The following is a 23,161-nucleotide window of genomic DNA, read 5'->3' as shown; positions in this document are numbered from 1 at the left end:
ACGTAAGTTAGGAACTAACATTGATGAAATGTTTTAGTTTATGGAATTAATTCAAATAAACATTTATTCATAACAAATACGGCAGGAGCAGGAGTCGTTGGCTTTGCTTCGATGTGCTTATTAATCACAAGTAAAAGCAAGTCAATTACTGCTTTTGCTGGCTTCATTACCTTCATAAACCTCAATCTCATTTAATGTGGGGCAAACATTTACAATTATTACGCATAATTTGCGCAAAGGCTAATGAAAAACTCCTTTTACGACTGCAACGTTTGCAATGGGCATAAAGCAAAGACAAGGGAAAATGGGCGACAAACAACAAAAAGAAAAAGAGAGACAGAGACAGAGAGAGAGAGAGAGGGGGGGGGGGGCCAGAATGGAGAAAAGGTTCGGTTAATTTCACTGGGCGATGAATGGCGTTGGCGATGGGTAATGGTTTGGTGGGGCAATGGGAAAGTTGGTTCACTTACCCAATATGACAAGCGCATTGCCCAGGAGTCCAGCGAAACCAATCAGGCCAAAAAAGACCGGAACAATGGTGGATACAACACGCTCCAATGGCCAACTTTCGGGATCCAATTCCATTTCCATTTCTAGCAAATTATCTGATGGCTTTGAGTCATTCCAATGTTGGCCCAAGGATGGCGGATAATTGCTATTGTTGTTATTATTATAGTTGTTGTTGTTGTTGTAAATGTTGTTGTAATAGTAGTTGCATTCACTGCTTGCATTTAACCAATCGGCACAATCCAACGATGTGGCTGCCACCATGCCACCCCGACCACCATGACTTCCGCCTGGAGGCCAACTGTTAATTAGGGTGGCCAATAGCAGAGCCATGCCCCAACGGCGGTAACAGTCCATATTGCCACGCCTACTTTATACAACTATCTATCTATAAATATCTGTAAATGTGTGTGTATGTGTGTGTGTGTGTTTTTTACCCCCTTTTTTTCCACAAAAATATTAATCTTTTTCTCTTTTGTGCCTTTTGTTTTTGTTCTTATTGATTTTTTTCTTTTTGTTGTTGTTGTGCAGTTTTTTTTCCGTTTGTTTTGCCTTGTTGTAAGTTGTTTGTTGTTTTGTTTCACATTTTATTTTTATATGGGCGCCCACTGCTGCCACGCCCACCACATAATAATATTGTTGATGATGTCGACGACGATGCTGAGGCCGGACATTGCCAGTTTATTTGCATTTTAGTGCTGTCCTGTGGAGCAAACAGAGAGAGAGAGAGAGAGAGAGAGAGAAATCAGACAAACGAATTTTATGTAATAAATATTTTGATAGACATATACATACAACAGATGCATTTATCCAGATATAAATACAACGGCTATCGAAACAAATAAAAGTCATATGACATCTATAGCATCATTTATCCGATAACAGATTATACACATAAATCCATGGGATATATGCATATTCGACCATTACGTAAATACCATGGCCTAAAGGTTTGTGCATTTTTCAATACCATAACTGTAGATTAAACCTTAGCCTTCTCAAAGGATATTTGTCTCTATTTTTTATGTCTTTTCCTTTTGTAACTTATCTAATCTATTTACATTGACATTGGCATTGCCCCAGGTCAGAAGCTTTAATATATTTAAGTGACGCTTTTTTTAGCCATAGAAGATCCTGTCTATCCAACAGGTCTCATCGATTTTTTGCGTGAGACGTGAACTAATTTTGGCCACTGTAGCCAACAACTGCGACTATTGAGCAGTGTCTACGGTAGATTGGTTACATGTACAAAATTATGCAAAATTAATTGAAATTCATTTCATGGCAAATAATTGAACGGCAGGAAAATGGCAAACTGGTGACTTTATTGTATTTGCATACTTTAATTAGTAAATATATAACAAGAGTTGTTCAAGCAAAACAGAGAAGATAGATACCAGGCAGATGGACTCAATTTTGACTGCATATATGTATGTATGTGATGTATGTATGTATGTGAGAACGTAAATGAAAAGCAGGGGAATGGAAATGGAAATGGTAATGGTAATGTAGCTGTTGTATGGAGAAGGACATAGCTATGGCAACTCATACATACTAATCGTGGCGACATATGTGCTGTCATGTCGTGTCTAATAGCACGCACAAACCCGCTGACAGTTGGCTTAAGCTGTCAATTAACATATTATTAAGCGAGACATAAAAAAAAAGAAAGAAAGAAAGAATGAAAGACGAGCGGCCTGAACGACAAGACAATTGCCAGAGATGAGAGTGACAGACGCCATGATAAACGATGACGATGACGATGAAAATGAAGAGCAACATGATGACGAAAACTGAAACATAATTGCAAATGTCTGTGAAAAGTTAAGGCATCAAATATGATGAGTCTTTTGGATCATTTGTTATAAAAGTGAATGGAACAGAATCTTTTGGAATAAGGGGAATCTCAATTCTAACCAAAGAAGCTATAGACAGTTAAAGTAGGCAATTTGTCTGTCGAATTATCTTTCAAAAGTGAGAGTCAACGATTTTGATCAAATTTGGATATGTTGTACTCAATTGAAGCAATTTTCTAAGTGTACTTTATAAATCGATTTATGAGGAACTCATTTTTAAGCCCATTCTTCAATAAAAGAATACTAAAACAAAAGATTTCAATAAATATTTAAGCCATTTAATAACTAAATGAGTAAGTTGAAGACTTTTAAACCTATAAGAATTTCAATCTTTATCAATTTTGATATTGAAAGTTCTTTCTACAACAGGAGAAAAGGAAAATTGGACAAGTTAATGAATTAAGAACCCATTAAAAAGAGATTTTAAAAAATTTATGCCAATTTAGAAGTTGATCCTTTATTCTTTTCATCTTTGCCTCATTATGGATTATTAGTTATCAAATCCATACATAATATATGTATGTACATATGTATGTATATAAATTTTGACCTTTCAAACTTTGCCAAGCATTTTCGATTAAGTGTTTTTAGCTTAATTATTAAGGCAACAAAAAATTATTAACTAACTAAAAATGTTTGTGGTCCACATCAAATCGCGATTTATGTTGGAGGCATTTTAAGCTGTTTTGATTTATGGCTTCCGCCTCGTTTCTTACTCTTTATGGATTAAAGACTAGAAACAACGACAGACAAAGAACATGTGGTGGGTAGGGGAATTGGAGATGGTAGGGAAGCAAATAAAAAGGCCATTTACGAGACAAAAACGGTCGATGGCTAAGCACAATCCTATTGTGGGTTGGATTGTGGCCAAAGTCATGAGGGCAAGCGGCCATGAAATTGAATTTGTTAGTTTGTGAAAGTGAATTGGCAGTAGAAAAGCCTAAAAAGAAGAACCAAATAAAAGAGAGCATAAAACTGTAAAACTGAATGGGCTAAATCTAGCGTGGCTAAGAAGGCATTCCAGTTTCAATGCATGCAGCCTCATAATAATAAAGTCAACCAATTTGAATTGATTATTAACTAGCTAATTGCTAAATTGACTTGACTTTTAAGTTGTTTTACTTAATTTATGCATTTTTGTATCATTTTGATGTATTTGTCGCTCTTGCACTTTGTGTTTTGGGTTAACCTTTTTACCAAAGCACAGTTAGTCTTTTTTATTAATTGTTAGTGGATAACGATAGATAGACATTCTTTTAATCAAGTTCCTCCCAGATTAGTTTTAGTTTGGGTTAAATTGTTGTCTAGTTATTCTAATTTTGTGCTCGAATTGATTTTGACATTCGCATTTTGCAGTTTTGATAAGTTTCATTCGTGTTGCATTCGAAAAATATCGTTAAAAAGCAAAAACATTCTTAGTAATGGATGGTGGAATCCTTTGGACCATTCGGGCATAGATTGGTTTAAGAATAAACTATTATATACATAGTTAAGTGTCCAGTTAAAAAGAGTTTAAAAGTCATCTATCTACTTGCAATTAGTAGTAAACTTTTAAGAGACACTTAAATGGGCTTATGAATTTATGAGGCATTCATTTAAACTTTAATTAAATGAATCTCTTGAACGATTTCAGAGGGAAACCCGTTTAGCCCAAAATGAACTGTCACATAAAAGAGTAATCATTAAATCCTCCCACGGTCATTTTAGTAACATACTCAATCACTCAATGAACCAGTCAATCAGTCAATTCAAATTTTGCATAAGCCGCATTCACTGGTGCCAAAATGAGCATTTCGTTTTCAATTGTGCATTAACGAGGACAGCTAAAGGGCTGCAGCTTTGGGATGGGCTGCTGCTCCCTATCATTCATCTTCCACTTATGCCTGACATGGAGTCAATCATTTATATGCCACGCCCTCACTTCGTCCATTGATGTTCAATTATTTCAATTAGCTGTTAGGCTAACAGCTATAGAACAGTTGGGCGGTTTGTGGGGCCAAGTTGCCGCTCATGTGGCTTTTATGAACGTTGCGTTCAATCTAATTGCGTTTTTATGGCTCGCGAGTGCGAATCATAAAAGTGGCAGCAGTAGCATCAACGGCAACAGCAACAGCAACAGCAACAGAGGGACAACCAAAGGAAATCCAAAAGGCAAAAAGGCACATAATAATAGGAAAAGAAGAAGCGAAGAGAAGTGAAGAGAACGAGCCAAGTGAGGACAGGCCAATCCAGGCAAGGCAAAGCAAGGCCGTACCGACAATAAACAGGGTCACATCTGTTGTAAATTAATTATTAATAATTAATTAACTCAAAATGCAGAGAAAAAACATACCGTAAAAACAACAACAACAACAACAGCCACAAGAAAGAGGAAAACGGCAACAGCAAAGTGATTTTAAAGCAATAGAAGTGTGGCCAATGTGGCGTATGAGTAATGTAAATTGCTTGTGTACTCTTGTGTGGCAAATGCGGTTAGATTCTAACCAAATGATCGATGTGAATATAAAGTTAAGTTTTCACCTATTTAAAAAGCAATACAGGAAGATGAAAAACATGTCGACAATAGAAAGAAATGATGAATTCAAATAAACATTTCAGAATTGTTGTTGTTATATTCAGACAGTTCAACTAAAACTAGATGAAACGACTAACGAAGAAAGTGCCGATCTAAATATCTCTAGTTATTTGGGGCTGATGTACTTAATGGAACGGGTCTTATATTTGTTTCAATTGACTGCTTTATGAATATAAAATCGGTCCAAATAGCTATAATGAATTCCATAAAGAAAATAAACTGCATAAATTCACGTTTTTTTATACGATTTGAAATGAAAATTTTCAAATTTCAATAATTCAATAATTCATATTTTCAATTTAAGTGGCCCATTAAATATTTAGTTAAAGTTTTGCACTCATTTTATGGTTTTCCATACTAAAATGCTTGTGCATTGCAGTGAATAAATTAAATGAGTTTGTATCTCTTTTCACTCTCCTACTAAACTGTATGCTCTTTGTGAGTGTGTGTGTGTGTGTGTGTGCTTGTGGGTGTGTGTATTTATGTGTGTAATTGATATATTTGCATATCTACAAGGTAAAAATCTTGTTCCACCATCCACCAAATAAATTGTGTGCGTGTGTTCGGTAAAAACAATCAACATTTTTGGCTCTGACGTTTTGCTTGATACCTATGTATGTATGTATATATATAAATTCAATTTTATTGATAGCATTTAATTATGCCTTTTTTTTCGTTTTTTGCTCCTCAACCAATATTATTTCCATTACCTTACTGACTCATATTGACTCATATTTCATATTTGTATAACTGTCAAAAAGGCTTCACAACAAAAAGGCAAAGGCAAAGGCGAAACGAAATCAAAACTAAGGTAAATGAAATGAAATTTTAAGTAGAAATAAAAGCAAAACAGAAATTCAAACCAAAATGAATAAATATTTGAAGAAAACAAAGCAAACAGAAAGCAAATGTAAAAATAACAAAAAAAAAAAAAAAATTCAGATGTGAGTCAGAAAAGGGTTAATTGGTAGTCAATTTGCAAAGGACAACTAACAGTAAAAGTATCATTTAAATATCAATTTCACAATTATTTTTCATATTTAGGAAATAATGAATAAATGAGCAAAGTCAGAGAAGATACACCTGCTCCAACCAATTGAACAATTTGTTACCATGCAAAGAGTATTCAAAATGTCGAGATTTCATTTTAAGCTTTGCCTATGGCAATTAATGTGATTTCAATTTACTGACTATGTTTTTTAGGGTTCCTTTCTGCCATTTAAGTTTACAAAAAGCCAATGAAAGAGAAACCGCCAAAACCATCGACCCAACCGACCAAACCGACCCAGCGACCATCAAAACTTGAAGGAGAATTTCGAATGCTGCTGTGCCAACTGCTTTGCCAAAGCAGATTAAGTTTTTTAATTAATTCTTTCTTTGGTGGGCTCTGAAGCTCAGTCTCAGTCGCAGGCTCAGGGAGACGACCCACTACCTCTCCCCCCACTCTAACTCCCTTCTTAGCCAAGCTATTCGGGCTAGGCGGCTGGCTACTTGGCAACGCGAGACGAAACGTTAAAGTCAATTAGTTTCATAAATCCGCGTTGACACATATTTGATTAAAAAGTTGGTTGCCACTTTCCCCCCGCACTCCCCCTCGCAACTCTCCTCACCAACATAATCCATACGCAATGAAACCCAAAGCGTGTATACGAAAAGTGTGTGTGTATACAAATTTGTTTTTAATTATAGTTTAACAAGAAAGTTTTTGGCCAAACTACAAACTATAAAACAAAAAAAAAAAAAAAAAAAATGTATATGAGCAAATTATACACATAACTATAACAATACAACAGTCGGCTACTGCTTTAATTAGTAATATATATTTTTGAGTTGTTTAATAAACTAACTGAAAGCAGAAATTTTCAAAAAGTTTACTTCTCACTTTCGTGTCAAGTATGTGCCCACTTAATTAGGTTAGACATTTTTATAACAATTTTAAAAACAGTCTGCTTCTAAAAATTTGTGGTATGCAGTTTATGTTAGTTTCGTTAGATCCACAAATTCTTCAAAGATATCAAATGTTTATCCTTAATACTTAAGATTTTAGAAAAAACGTCCCCAAAAAAAAAAAAACGGACTTTTCTTTGTTCAAATGCACCTGTGAAAAAAACGGATTAAACTTAGACGACCATTCTTATGGTCCATTATCTGAATACAATAACCAATAAATTACAGGTACAATTATTCCATTAAGTTATCTAGAAGCCGAGAAAATCAGAACTAAAATCAAAACCAAAAAAAAAGTCTTAAATTCGTGTCCGCCACTGTATATATGTATAGATGGCAAGTTCATGAGAGGCAGACAATTAAGCAATCCAGTTTGCGATATATAATATTTCAATTCGATATTAATCTATCTATCGTATCATCTTTTAACTTCCTACAAAGAAGCCAGGGCCGCTTTGCAGCTCGAGGTTTATCTTCAAAAGACGACTAAGGTGCGCGCAATAAGTAAATGGGACACTACCTTACTATCTATACCAACTAAACAGATTAGGATACTGAAACTGAAACATTTTTAAACGATTGAAAAGCCCTCTCCTCTGTTTTTTTACCAATTCCAATATTTAGATGTCCAATTTGTCCGATTCTTTAAAAATGGCTTCTTATAAGCCCTTTTAATTTGCAAATTGCTTTCCGTGGGCATAAAGCCGTTGAATCAAGATGCCTAATAGATTTTTTTTAACGGATTTGGGTCTAGTCCGTTTGTCGACCAGTCTAAAACAAACATTAGAGAGACTTTTAAACAAGATCCTGTGAGTTTTGGTGTATGATTGGGTGCTCTATCATGCTAGAATATGTATGTATCCTGTCCAAATTGCACAAAAATGATCTTGGACAGGTCAACATAGTTTTTTATGCGTTATAAAACAGTTTAATCTTAGTTTAGACATAGAACTAGTTGCATCAAGTACGTTTTAATAAAACAATCTTATAACGTTCTAATCAAGTGTTGTGTTGTGTGTCACCAAGGAAAACCAGAGTTCCCAGGTCCAATCCTTATTCCCGAGGAAAGATATGGTAAGAATACACCAATGAAGGACATGAGAACTCCTAACTTCCTTTCAATACGTGGGAGTTCCGCCCATATAATCATATACAAATTTCTAGACACATGGACTTGTTTTGAGGCGCCCAAAAGATGAGCTGATTGTCCGTATACCTATTTCAAATGATGATATCCAAGATCGATTTCTTCACCTAAAGTGACAGATTTCTATACGCAAAACAAAATATATACGAAGCATTGTTAACTTTCCTTCAGTTGAAAGAAAAAGAAGTGAGTAGAGAAAAAATATTGGAGTTTTCTATAAAACACAAATCGATCATTATCTTATTGTTCTTTCTTTTGGCTAGCAGTTGAAAATATAAAAAAGCTATAACATGAAGATAAAACTTTGTAGAAATTAATATTCTGAAATTCATGGACGCTTAAATAATAAGTAGTAGTTAAAAAATGAAAGTAGAGATATATTTTAGGTATATGGGATGTCCATATAATGACTATTAAGTCATAAGCAATTGTAAAATTTTTTAAAGCTCTTATACCCTTACATGAGTTATGTGTATCAAAAGAAAAAAACCGCAAAAGTTTGTGGTTTGTTGAGTTCATTTTTTGTTTTTGTTTTCCTTCTCATCATTCTACCCCCTCAGGCCGCAGTTTCAAATAAAAAAGTTTCAAGTATTTTCATTGATTTTGCTTAAACTCTAGGGATAAGGGGAATATGGCTGAGGGAAATCAAACCCAAAACATATACACACACACATACAGAAGCAGACAGCATTCCTAATGATCATGGCCACAATAGTTAAACTTTAAGCTAGATTCAGGTTCCCTCTCTCTCTCTCTCTGTTAAGTCAAAAGTTCTTATTTGTATTTATTTAGACTCGGTTGTCTGGAGTTGCAAACACTTTACTCAAGTAATTTCCTAATTGGTTAAAGCGCAGTATAAACACACGCATATACACATACATATAAAAACACACACACACACACTCACACAGTGAGGGAAAACTCGCCAGTCGACCATCTATGTATAATGGAAGGTCTTTATGGATGTATGGATGCTAGAAGTAAAGCCACTACAATGGGCAATATGGTCAATAAAAGTGCACAAATTTTGCCAAGCACTTTGGCTAATTGTTGTGTTAAAGAGTCCCCGTTAAAGCCGTTAACTTTTTGCTCTTCCGCCAACCCCTTTGTAGCCAAACATATTTCGACTCTCCTTTTAGCTGGCTCTGTGAATTATTAAACGGAATATTTGTTATGGCTTGTGCCGACTTGAAAGTCAAGTGGCAAATCCATTGATAACGTTGCCAAAGAAAATTTAATCAACAAAATTTGTTAAGCAAAATAAAGTTTTTTAATTGGTATGCTTTTAATTTTAATTTCTTGGCTCTTTTTATCATCATCTTGATGTGTCTTTAAATGGTCTTTTAGATTATGTTTTCTGGCAGCAAATTATAGATAAATTATACATTTCTAATATATAGACTACTGTTTGATGTAAAATTAATGATAAAAACTTGTTAGCATTTGCCCATTTATATATTGGTTATATGTATATATATATAAATCAAAAATGGTTCACTTTGTCAAATGTCTCACAAGCGTTTTACCAGGGAATCTAAACAAGTGTGTGTTTAGAAATGTTGAAAGTATATTCTGCTCAACATTGTCAATAGCTGGATAATGTTGTACGATGGCCAAGTCCTTTAATCTGAGTCTTGAAATAATGGCTGGCTAAAGTGAAAATCTTGTAAATGACAATGTTTCAATATCTAATGCAATTTCTCCCAGCAGAAAGCTCAACTATGTATGAATGTATGTAGCGTAAGCTATCAGGTAGTAAAAGTCAAGCGGTTAATCAAAAAGTTTTCTTTAACCATTTTCAGGACTAACCATTATCATGTTCATAGTCATAGTCATCGTCATCGTCGTTGTCGATTTGGAATCAAAGTTGGTTCTCATGCATGTAAAAAGACGTGCGAAAACCTTTACTTTACTTCATGGCTTTTCTTTAGACCATTTTCCACTCTGCGTGTGTGTTCAGTCGTGCGTGTGAGGGCTTTAAATAGAAAACCACAAGAAGCGAAAGAAAAATCAGGGTTAAAAAAAAAAGAAAGAAAAGAAACGAAAAGAAAAATGAAACTACATACTACTAGAAAGATTTCTATGAAAAGCAGGTCACTATAGCACTTGAGATTTGTAAGTTTGTTGTTGTTGCAGTTCAACTAATTTTCAGTCGTCTTAATTTAATCTTAGTCGATATCTTCTTTAAATAGTTGGCAAGTTGATTGCTTTTTGAGCGAATTCTTTTTATCGCCTGCTTCATTGCTATTTCGAATGCATTTCAAAGTGCTATCCGGAGAGTCCTGAATACTATATGTATGTATATATCCCAGACATGTCCTGGCCCATGGCATCACATGCAGCATAAGATTTGGCTTGCATTTTAATTTCGGTTTTCTTTTCTTTTTCTCATCCTTTTTTTTTTTTTGGCCAAACAATGGACAATACTATATGGCCAAAGAGATCAGAGAATGTGACCAAAGAGGCTGAACGTGCAAAGGGTTTTTGATTATAAAAATACCGTTAGAATGGAGATTGCAGACAGAAACACAAATACATAGAGAGAGAGATAGAGAGAGATAGACAGAAACACACCCACACACTAAATTGCTTTCTCACAGAGGGAGAGAGAAAGTTAACAATGAAAAGTAATATATATTTTTTTTTTTCAAAATTTACTTTACACAATGCGTACCGAAAATCTGATTTTTAAGACAATTATGTTTGATTGTGGGGAACAAAAAGAAACAGGGACCAAAAATGTCTTCTAAATGTGAAATGATTTTTTGTTTTTATCATTAGTTTTTTTGTTCAAATTAATTCTTTTTGTATGCAATCTTTTCCCTACTTTAGTATCTCATTTAAATGAATGGAATCAGAAATGTGAAAACCTTTTCCTTTCAAGTTGGTTCGTTTCACATTTTTTGACTTCTATAGCCAGTTGGCTGTTTGTTTATAGCATACTTTTGGGAACTATTTTGTAAAATACTTTGAGAATTCAACTTAAGCTAATTCTGATAAGCTTATGCCAAAAAGTAATGAAGCAAAGGCTTACTCTAGACTGGGCTTTAAGGTCTTCAATAAACACTTTTTGCTCAATTTTGACCATTTTACCAATTTTTACTCATAAAGTTTTCTAAAAAATACTTAAAGAATTTATTAAAAACAAATTTCAAATACAAAACGTTAAATTGATTTAATTTGTAAACTTTATTTTCTAATAGTTTTAGTAGATTATAAAGTTCGTTTTAATTTATGCTAGTTAGACAACTTTTTGGTGTTTCATATATTATATATAATTTTTCCCATATCAAAAAGTATAAACAAATAAGCTGCGAATAAAATTTTAGGGTTTTTACTTTTCCATTGATTCTGCTGTTAGAAGATAAAGAAGTTAAGTGAATAACATCTTAAAGTTGAGATATTTTAAGTTAACGATTCTTGTTCGTTTGAAATTTTTTTGCATCTTTTCGCATGAAAGATACATTGATTTTTCCATGGATAATAAATTCAACGTTGATTGCGATAACAAGTTATCAACACAATGATTTTACTCATTACTCATGGTACTCCCACTTGCACTTACTATCTCTCTTTCTTTCTCATGTTTAATCCCAGCATTCAGAATTCTAATTGTTTGCCTTGCCTCCTCAATGGTGACGTTGTCCTCACGTCATCCTTTGTGTTAATTAATCCATTCCACTGAGTACGCATTCGCTTGTTAATTACAATTGGATAACTGGCCATAAGCCAGGACAATCGTGAACAAAGAAAAAAGGAGAAAATATAATTAAATCTTTAAGCCAATAAGGTTTCCACAATTCCTGCCCACACTTTTATGATTTGGCACGTTCTATATGAGTAATCGGTGAATATTTCATGCAATTTGAAAACGTAAAACTTTAAAGTGATTGGAAAAGTTTTGACTATTTTTTTCCCTTTTTGCGAGACGATTTTTGAAGGCATCACTCAAAATGTTTTGCCGCCACATACCAAGTGAGAACTTGTCCCTGATTAGAGACAAGTTTATCTCGCTTTCTGTCTGTCTCTGAATGTGGGTATGTGGGTGTGGCACGCCCACTACATGTCATTGAATGTCGTAGTACACCCATTGCAAAAGTTTTGGTTTTTCTTTTTTTTTTTTGCCCACTTAAACGTTTGTTACAAATCAAATGGCAACTAAACGAGCAAACGACCAAGACAAAAGAAAAATGTACATAAGTGAAGGTCAGCTACAGCACCGATTGTGATATACCCTTTCGCATGAGACTGCCATTAAGAGCACTTGCCATGTGTGAAAAGGATATGCGCCTTGGGTTCATAAATAATGAAGATGGTGTTGCATGCCTCAAGGGTGTTGCACAAGACTTGTTTAGTGTTTCCTGTGTGCAAATTACAAGTACATACATATGTATGTAATTATGTTGCCCAAGGAAATATGGAATGTAAATGTGTAGTTTTCAATGGATACACAAAGGATTCTATAAGTCCAATATACTCAAATTTATTCGATAGATAGAGGGTAGGTAGAAGCCACAGTGGACTACTAGCAGACATAGTTGAAAACAAAACAAATAGTGGAACAGGGTCGATAAGAGTGGAGACCATGAAATGGTGGAAACTGGAAACGAAGAGGTTCCTCTCACTCTTAGGCTATCGGTTGGTGTGTGTGTGTGTGTGTGTGTGTGTGTGTAGGGGTCATTGTAATGTTGTAACTTTAATATACCATGTAAGTGGCCAGCGGAAATAACAAGTAAGCAAAGGATTGTGGTTGTTCGCCAACTCCAACTCCATCTTCTATTCTTTTTGCGGTTCACATTTCTACAATGCAATTGCTTGTGTGTGGGCGTGGTATATATATAGACACCCCAACACATAGACAAAGAAAAGGAGGGAGAGAACTGTGGCCACAATGATGTCACACAAAGTTGACAAAGTTGCGTTGAGTTTAAGTTTTTATCGTAGTCCACACAGTTTTTTAAAGCAAGCAAAGTAAAGGGAAATACAAGGGAGAAAGAGATGCAACCAAAGGTCGATTAAATCCATTAGATTACCAACTAAACTCACAAGTTGCACAAGTCTGTTATAAAGATCATAGTAAGTTAAAAGTTCTTTCTACTTCTATTTCTGCTTGCTCTTTGTTAACTCATATGAATGGTAAATTGAAATAAATTCTCTGGCATTCAGATAAAATTGTGTCTCTCCCGATGCTTCGACGAAATTATCTTAAGTCAAATGCAACCAAAAGCCACTTGGTCAAAAGGATTCTCTGTTATCACCACATAGTAACTTGAATCAAAAACATTTAAGAGTCTTCTTTAAAGAGAATTGAACACTATTAAGCTAACCACAAAATGGTGGAACATTGTTCTGTTGAACCTCAATCTCATATCCGCAATATTTGTAGCCATCTATCAAAATGGCCAGGAAACGAGGACATAAACCAAAACTTCACTATGTCTTTGTCTGTGAGTGTGTGTGTGTGTGTGTGTGTATTGTGGGCTCGATTTTTGTTCGTTTGTCTCTTTTCGTTGTATGACATGACTTTAACCAAATAATAGAGAAAATCAAGAAAAAAGAAAAGTCTTCGATAGATGGGCGTTTGGGGGGGATAAAACAGAAACGAAAATTTTGGACAAACCAAAGTAAATAAACGACTATGTCTGTCGTTTGTGTGTGTGTGTGTGTTTGCTTGTTGTTTTTATTGATGGCACAAATGGGTCATTGTTTTCCATGCTGTATTATCATCATGGCATGGCATGGGTATTGGCGATAGGTTGTAAGGGGGCGTGGCCAGTTGACGCTTCATTGCAATGCCATAAAGTAGATAAAAATTAAACATTAAATCACAAGACACAAGGCACAAATCCAATTGATCTATAAAATGTTGCAGCCGTGTTCAGATTTTTGTTGTGCTTATTACACAAAAGCTTTCAGGCAAAGACGAAAACAAAAGGCTCACTGACTCATTCCATCTCTCGCTCTCTTCTCTCTCTTGAGCTCTGTAATTTTCCAATGAAAGGAAGTGTGAAATTGTGCCGTTATTCATTATATATATATGTATATATATATATCTATATACGTTTATATATTGTATATAGTTCGTTGGCCGACATCAAGAGCTGCGGTGCTATAGAGGAAAAGTGGCATGAAGTGTTGCCAAGAGGAAGTCCTGACTTTCGTCGCCAGGGCGGCAGCTTTATTGTAAAAATTGAAATTGAAAACAAACACACTGATGAGGGGCCCGCCCAAAAAACCGTAGACCACAGTGGCCCATAGACATCAATCCGTTCAATCACATTCTTATAATTAAGCCAAATGCTGAGCAATCAATAAATTGGCTGCTAGGCGAATTTAAGGTTATGAAATAGGGGAATTCTGCCCCTTGAAGTATGCAATAGGCAAAGTTTCCATAAACAATGTTAAGTCGCAGTTTCTAGTTTTTCCGTCTTTATTGGATATTGTATATGATGAGAATTCTTAGTAATTTGAAATAGTAAAACTAATAGAAGGCTAAGTTAACTAGTTTAACTAACTAATCCGAAATTATTTGAAATATTTATTATTTTTCTGATAATTAATTCCTTTTTATGTAAAATCTTAGAAATTTAGCTTGAAACTGTATGAAATTGTTTATACTTGAAACCACTGTAAGAATATACACACACACACACACACGTACACAGTAGCACACAAAAAAGACAGATGAGAACGACGAGAAAAGCGTACTCACACCCACACACACACACACAACTATACAGTGTAACAAAGCAGACGAGGACGAGGCCATGGGACAGGGACATGGACTTGGATACACATTGTTGCCTTGCCGGTTGCTAAGAAAAGAACGCCCCTGGCCGACTTTTGACTTGTGTTTTTACAGCTGCTTCGTATGTGTAGGTGTATGTCTGTGTGTGTGTGTATGTGTGTATATCCCACCCACCCATCCAACGTATTGCTCAGTCCCATTCACCATTTTCTCTTTCGGGCCGGAAAATTTATGTGCGTTGACACACACACACACACACTCGCATATGGGAAAGGACCACAGACAAAGTTGCCGAGGCAAGGACTCGATGACTCCAACTCGACAACTTGACTCCTCGGAGGTGAGAGCTCTCAGCAGGCAGTAGCAGCAGAAGCAGCAGCTCCCGGTGATTTTTCAATGTGCCGCGCCTAATCACGACAAGTGAAAGCCTCCCTGTCCTTGTCTCCTTTCCTCGCTCCTCACCCTATGCCAATGCTATGGAACCACGCCTCTAGGCAGGCATCACCATAAGTTCAACCGGAACTTGTTTGGCAAATAGTTTCACTCCACACATATTTAAACGACAGACAAAGTTGGATTCAACAAGTTGAAAATTGTTGAGCATAAAAGAAATGAAAAAGTCGTCTTCGTTCAAGTGTTAATCAAATTAATATTACACTACAACTAGTAACGGTAATATACAAACATATTTCGTATTTGTATATTTGAAATATCAGAGATAAAAGATAATATAAGAGAACCAAATGGTTCTCTAATAAATCTCATGACATTTGAGCTAGACGATCCCCAAAAATAAACTTATAAAAAGGAATTTTTGATTGAATTTTCATAATCGAAGAGAGATTCTGCTATCCGTCGGGACATTGCTTTGACGCCTTAAAGATAGTCAATGGACTGCCATTGAAAGTTCCTCTATGCAATGCATAAAAGCAGAAACTATTATGTGTATGTCAAATAGTCGATAACATGCAGTTTTCATAGGATTGATGTTCCAATTATTAAGAGGAACGATCAAACCGGCTTTTGTTTTAGATAAATGGATAAGAAAAGAGTAGCGAAAGGATGGATATGTATATACTTCGGCAGGGTGCACGGAAACCAGTGCGGCCCTTGGGTTTTTTTTTCTTATTTTGTTTACCAATTACCATAACAGCTGCAAAAATACAAACCACCTTCGTAAATAATAAATGAATACAACGAACGAATGAAAGAAGAAGAGAGAAAAGAAAGCAGCCAGGAAAAACAGAATTCAAAAGAAGCCTGCAAAGTGAAAAAGTGGGTATATGCATGTAAAAACGTAGCTATACAAAAACGAAGTTCAAGACGAAGAAAATAAATGCCAAATGCTTGCGACCTTTGACCAGCAAATCAGAAGGCAAATAATTTCCGCTTTGAAAGCGACACAACCGAACCATCGCATCCCCAACTCCATTCCCATTGCCATCAAGCTGATGGAGCTGCCAAGCTAGACAACACAGTTTCCGTTTTACGTTTTCCGTTTCCTGTGCAAATATACCAAGATCCTAGACCCCTACATTCCCCATTCCCCATCCACAAAAAAAGTAAAAAATAATAATAAAAAAGAGTTGGCCACTTCTTTGGCTGCTGCTGGTGCCTCTAAGTTGACATGATTTGATTCGGGTTCAGGGTGTACGTGTAAGGACGTAAGGAATGGCTCCCTGGGTCTCTAGGTTCCTGTTGCTGGTGCGGGGTGGGATCTTGGCCTTGTCTAGGCGGCTTATTGGTCAGACAAATTCTTTTTCTTGCACAAGCTGTCGTTGTCGATGTCGGTGTTGCTGTCGATGCTTAGAATTCGCTGTCTTTCTATTTCCCTTTTCGCTATTTATATTCTATTTCAATGTCAGCATGATACCAAATTCCTTATACATTTATGTGTATTTATGTGTGTGTGTGTGTGTGTGTGTGTGGGTCTGTCTGTGTCTGCATAAACGTTTGAAGGCTTAAAATCGCTTTTATAGTTTTCTGTTCTCTTTTGTCTCTTTTCACTATTATTTTCAATTGCATTCAACAAAATTTCACCTAAAATCTCGCAACAAATTCAAATTAAATTTACAAAAAAATATGAAAATTAATTGCCATGATGAAAAAGGTATAAAAAAAAACAAACAAAAAGAACAGCATGGCGAAATTCTTTAGTTGGCGAACCGTAAAATTTATTCATCCAAATAAGTATGCTATGAAATTTTTCATTAGATTTTATGCATTCCAAAAATGAATATACCTAGCTAAAGCAAATACTTTAAACTGCTCTAATAAGTGTGCTATGAAATTTTATTGTTTACCTGTTAAATATGCCTTAAAATTTTTTAGCTTAGTCTTTTCAAACGAATTTGATCATAAAAATCGATTTTATGCAGATGTTTTTCATTTGATAATACATTTTTTTTTTTTTTGATTCTGGGCGATTGGATAACAATGCCCAACTGCAGCTAATGGCCATGTATTTTCATTAGTATGTAAACCAAAGTAATAGCTTTGCTGTTACACCTCTAAAATGAAGCTAAACGTGCTTGTCCACTATTAACTATTTCATGGCGCATCACTTAAGGTTTATGACATGATTAGGGTAAGTGCAGAGTAAAGCTTGGTAGCCAAGCTCATACAATGTCCCCTCGCACACCTACACAAACACACTCACACATGTACATTCCATCATGAGTTCACAATAACGACTATTTTCTTTCTTTTTTTTATAACTACTTTAAGTTTCAATCAATTCGATCGCAGATCCATGTGGGGCCACATGGAGTGCCTGTCCAGATAACATTTCATCACTTCACACAAATATAGCAGAGTATTTCTTAAATTTCCCATTTTTTTCCTGTCTCTCTCTCTCTCTCTCTCTCTCTCTCTCTCTCTCTCTCTCTCACCTTCTGTGTGTATGTGTTGTTGTTGTTGTTGGTTTTCCTTATTGTTATTATTTTATTTTTTTTCTTCTCCTTTCTTCGTTTTCCTTTTTTTTTTACGATATCGTAAACAGCACATAACACTAAAGAGTCTGATGAGTGGGCGTGGTAGTCTCTGGACCCCAAATAAAATTTGTTGCTTACTCATTGTTGTTGGTATTGGTGTGTGCGTGCGTATCCTTTGTGTGTGTGTGTGTGTGCATTGGTGTATACGTCTTTGGACTTGTGTGAATAATAAAATAGTTTCGAGTATCCATTTGCATATTTAAAAGGGGGAACTAAATATTTGCCACCTCTCAACGAATACCTCGCCTTTGCCCAAGCTCTCCACTCTATTCACCCATTCATCCACCAGTTCTAACACATACTATTGCATATGCATGTGTGTTTGTGTGTAAGCTAGCCCCAAGTCCTTTTGAGCTTTGCAAATGGTTTTCATGCAAAGTATTTTTATTAAATTTTTCTTCTATTTTTATTACAATTTTTTTTTTTTTTTTTATTTCATTTTCATTAAATAATTGCCATACAGGCGCTAAGTGTGGACACACACCGCACACACACACACACAGAGGACAGAGATAGAAAAGTTGCAAAACAGCTGTTGCCATTTACCCCGCCATACCTTACGCCCCGTGGCAAGTCCCTTGGGAGGCAAGTTTATTTAGGTTTGGCTACAGCGCAAAATCTTCTTTTTATCCAAAGTCCAAGGAGAGACCGTTGGTTTACTGATTGGGGAATTGAAGTACAAATACGTAGAAAACTTTAAGATACAAAACACATTCACAGCCAGCCCCCCGATGATGACGATGATGATGATGTATGTATGTATGTATATATTTCTTGAGTTTTTCCGTTTTTTTAATTAAGCACCAAATGCTTTGACACGAACAAAAATGAAATTCATTCGAATTTTGTTGAGAATTTTCTATTAGTTTATCTCTTCTATTTCATTTTTCATTTAGCGTATGATTTATGCAAAGACCTTAACAAAAATATTGATTTTATTTTAGTTTTTGTCTACACTTTGGTTTTTCCATTTTTCTAACCTGTAATTTATATACAAGCAAGATAAGTGGGTTCATTTTTGTTTTTTGAAGTGACTTTTCCTGGAAACTTTCATAAATATTGAGACCATTCACTTGGATTGAAATCTCTGCAAGACTATAAAATCATATTTATACAATTTTTGGCAAATTTTCGTTATTTTTGGTTTATAAAAATCTACGAATCTACGAATTCTACAGAAAGCCTCTGATAAGTATGCTATAAAAATTTGTATTCAATTGAAAATTTCATAAGAAAGAACAAGGACTCATAGAGGAACTTAAAATGAGTAAATATATCGTGGAATTATGAACTTGAGTTTTCACCAAAAATATTTACAGGGCTTAAAAAAGTATATTTTTTGTTGACTAGACACTAAATTAAAGCTAAACTAAAACTAAAATCTTTACTAATAAAACTTTTTCTCAATCTCTGCATGCGTGGGTTCGTGTGTGTGTGTGTGTATACGTTCTTGTGTGTGTTTATTTATTTTAGCTAGTAACTTGGCAAAAGTTACATGTCACATGACACAATTAAAAATTGTGAGTCATGTTAGATTTTTCCTTGAATATGTACACATATTTACATACATAGCACAAGCATATATATACATATCTATATATGTATATGTATGTGTATAATAAAATATAAAGACTTATAAGCATATAGTGCAAATTTCAAAAGCATTAAATATAAATTAGAAAACTCTCGTTTTCATGCAAACAAACTAGCAAGGATTCGCCAACACACTCAGGCCAATGTATACTTAGCTGAGCTCTTTGGAAAACGTATTTAGAGCGTATGGCGCATGGAGACCTTTCACCTGGTCGCCACGTTCTCTAACATACAAACATGCATATGCCCTCAGAAAATCCACAAAGTATCTAGACCAAAGCTTGACAAACTTGGATTATAGAAGGTACAAACAAATTTGATATGTACTTACAAATCTATGTACATTTTTTTTCGCGTAAAAATGGATACAAAATAAGCCTTTAAGACATTAAAGAGTTCTGAAGTCTTCTTTGATCCTATTAGTTATATAAATTTCAAATTACCAATGCTCTACTAATGCTCAGTTAGTTTGCTTTCAATTATCAGTTGTTTTAGTTTGATTTCCCCTATCGATATAATGGAAACCATAACCGATCTTTTTAAACAAAAAGCCAGAAATTAAACTGATGCCAATACACAACTGCCAAAGACCAAGTGTTAGGCACCTTATTAGTGACGAACGCAAACTAAACCACAAACTAACAAGGTTGTAAGGAGGCTAGGAGACCGATACGCGTTCATGGGCTACATTGGAGCCCGAAAGCAAGGTTTTCTCCTTGCTGATCCTTTTAACATTTCTCAAATCAGAAATGGCGACTTTAACAATAATTCAATTTAATATATGTATATTTTGATCTGCCAATTTTAGTTACTGGTCAGCCATTTGAATGTTTCCATCAAGTTTTCACTAGTATTGATTGATTTTAAGCAATCTGGCAAATATATTGAATAAAGAATTGGTTACATTCTTGTCAGAAGATAAACTGCTACAATTGATTTTGATTAGTTGTCTGGGGTTGAACGGGTTCAATGTCCATTTTGAGTCGTGATTAAATGGAAGTATCCGCTTACCCATCATGCCATCATATATCAGGCATAATGGTGAGGGGAGTAACGCCAGAATTGGCTAGCTAGGTGGCTAGGTTGCTAACATTGTCATTAATAATGATTACATGGGCATGCACATGCTGACATGTGTATGTTTGTATGTATGTATGTACATATACTGACAGTTGATGCCCACGTGGGCTATGCGGTCTCTGTTGCAGGTCAACAAGATGTAGATGTCAATGCCCCACCAGGACAATGGAGAACTGAGATTTTGATGTTGGTGTTGTCGTACCCAAAGCAATCCTCCAGTCATTGTGCATATTTAGTTACAGCAACAGCAAGTGGATAGGGCTTAAAGTTTGTCTTTTTATTTCGCCTTCTCTCACTCTCGAACTTTTTCTTTTTATGGGCCATGTTGTTGCGCTGTTGTCGCTTTATTAGCCCAGAGACCTCTCCTCTCCTCACCTCCGGCACCTTTCCTCTTATAGGGGGCCATTCCAGGCACACAACAAGGTTTTCCAAAGGTTCCACCTTCTGGGCACATTAATTTAATCGGCATGCCATTTCATGTTCAAAGTTTTACACCTTTTGTATGTGCGAGAGGGTACACATACACCGAGCTAGGGATTGAGACGAAGGAATGAGGAGGAATAAAATGCCTTTGGCATTGTCACTACCAGATGCCACGCCCATCACTGCCTATGCATTTAAGAGTTTATCATCAACGCTTTGTCAATCACAGAAGCCGCTGGCAAAGTCGTCAACGTTCTTCCTATTCCGCCTCTATGGGGCGGCAGACAAGGACTACTTCATTCACTCACCTCAACCCACCTCCACTCCTCATTCGCATTCTCATTTTCCTGCAACTTGTCTTGTCGCTTGTCGTGTTAAATGAGCTGAAGTGGCAGTGAAAATTGGTCTACCTACAACTAGAATGAGGGCCGGGAGAACCAGAGCTCTTTGATTGGCATTTGTGTTAGGTAAAGCAAATTGAGGTTATGCCTCAATTCACAGGGTGTGAGCCATGTAAACTTTACGCATTATGCTTAATTGCTGCAAATTTAACATGAAACTTGTTCATCAACTTTCATACATTTCCCCACAGTTGCTCCACTCTTAAGTCACATAAAGGGGTTTTTTTTTTAACTTTACCTAACTATTACACATTACATGTATAATAAATTTACAGAATTTTGCTCTTTACCTTTTATTTTGAATTATTTTTTCACAATTTCTTCAATAAGGAGGTAAAACAATAAAAATAACCCATTTATTGATCATTGGGCTAGTTTATGACTGCCAGATGATGTTGCTCACAGGCAACGCTGGGGTCGAAAGGGTTAAGTGAGGAATCGATCAATTGACCAAAGGAACCCATATGAATGCAAGATGTTTAGACGATAATGACTTTATTTATCTTTACAAATCATTTAGATTTAACCCTCCGTTAAGGTAGCGTTAGGAGTTGTCATGTGATAAAACCGCACGATCTGGAAAGTGATAACTGTGGTAGTCTATAAGTATTTGGATCTTGAAGTTAGACGTATAAACATCACAAAATATAACGTCATCCTCTCGCACTACTAATTTTAAAGCCTTTCTTAGAGGTACCAGAACATATTAAAAAAAAGTTGAAGGTTGTATTGAACTCTCATAGAAATGACAAGTTACAAATCGAATTATATATCAAATTGGATTTTGAAAGTTAATTTTCAGAGTGATTAGGATAAAGGGATAATAACTTTCTCAGTTTGAAAAAAATAAAGTTTTTCAAAAACTAAAGTTGAACCTGTATTAAATTGTTTTTATTCAACTTTTTTCAATTTATTTGCCCAAAGATTGTCGATAGACGATAGAAGATCCTTTGTTGTGTCTCTAAACATCAAAACAGAAGTAGCTTGGCCTAGAAATGGGTTGAGTTTCCGTTTCCAGTGTGTCTATTTGAAACCATCTGCGGCTTTCTCGCATTGCCATTCACTGTAATCGTAATAAGAAAACGCAAATCGGAGAAACACAAACAAACAAAGATTTCTCATTAAAGAAAACTAATATGGAATATATGAGTTTTCCACCTGCAATTCCATGGAATTGTTTACGCATCTAATTTTTCACAAGACTCCCACACACACACACACACACACACGCATACGCATACAATACAAGACTCAACAAAACTCAACACAGCACAATATCAATAATGATGATGAGGATGATGATGATGAAAATGATGTACATTTCATTGGAAAATGATTTTGCATGCAAATTGAAGTGGCGGAAAATTGTGTGGTTTTCTGAAAGCAACAGAGAATGAGATAGAGCCATTGCAATGCAATTTTCCAATAATTGTTTCAATCCTGTGGAACCACTTGTCAAGTGCTTGATTATTTAAAGCAAACCGCTTTTCATCGGTTTGGTTTAATTCTTTCTTTCCTTTTTTTTTTTTTGTTTTCAATATAGAGCCACACATTTTTATACCCTTGCAAAAAGGGTATATTAATTTTGGTCAGAAGTGTGCAACGCATAGAACGAAGCATCTCCGACCATACAAAGTATATATATTCTTGATCAGCACGACGAGACGAGTTCAACTAGCCATGTCCGTCCGTCCGTCCGTCCGTCCGTCCGTCTGGATCAACGCAAACTCCTCCTAGACCGTAGGAGCTACAGAGCTGAAATTTTGCACGTAGGCTTGTATATACTGCAGGCGTTGTATATCTCGGATTCAGCCGGATCGGACCACTATATCATATAGCTCCCATACAAACCCCAAAGTCACGAACAGTGACTTTCTCAATAACTTCGTTA

General features: G+C 35.5%; 1 protein-coding gene across 1 annotated transcript in view; it reads right to left on the bottom strand.

Moving 5' to 3' along the window:
• AstA-R1 (allatostatin A receptor 1) overlaps positions 1–23,161 on the bottom strand; it is a 98,807-nt gene that overhangs the window by 25,674 nt on the left and 49,972 nt on the right. The window contains exon 3 of the mRNA XM_068285127.1: positions 471–1,210. Coding sequence (XP_068141228.1) covers positions 471–864 — 394 coding nt within the window. The 5' untranslated portion in view covers positions 865–1,210. The remainder of the gene's footprint in view (positions 1–470; positions 1,211–23,161) is intronic.

Source organism: Drosophila tropicalis, unplaced genomic scaffold (assembly GCF_018151085.1).
Source record: "Drosophila tropicalis isolate 14030-0801.00 unplaced genomic scaffold, ASM1815108v1 contig_4, whole genome shotgun sequence".
Classification (NCBI taxonomy): Eukaryota; Metazoa; Arthropoda; class Insecta; order Diptera; family Drosophilidae; genus Drosophila; species Drosophila tropicalis.
Note: the sequence above shows the minus strand (reverse complement) of the source record. Positions and strands in the feature narration are given on the sequence as shown.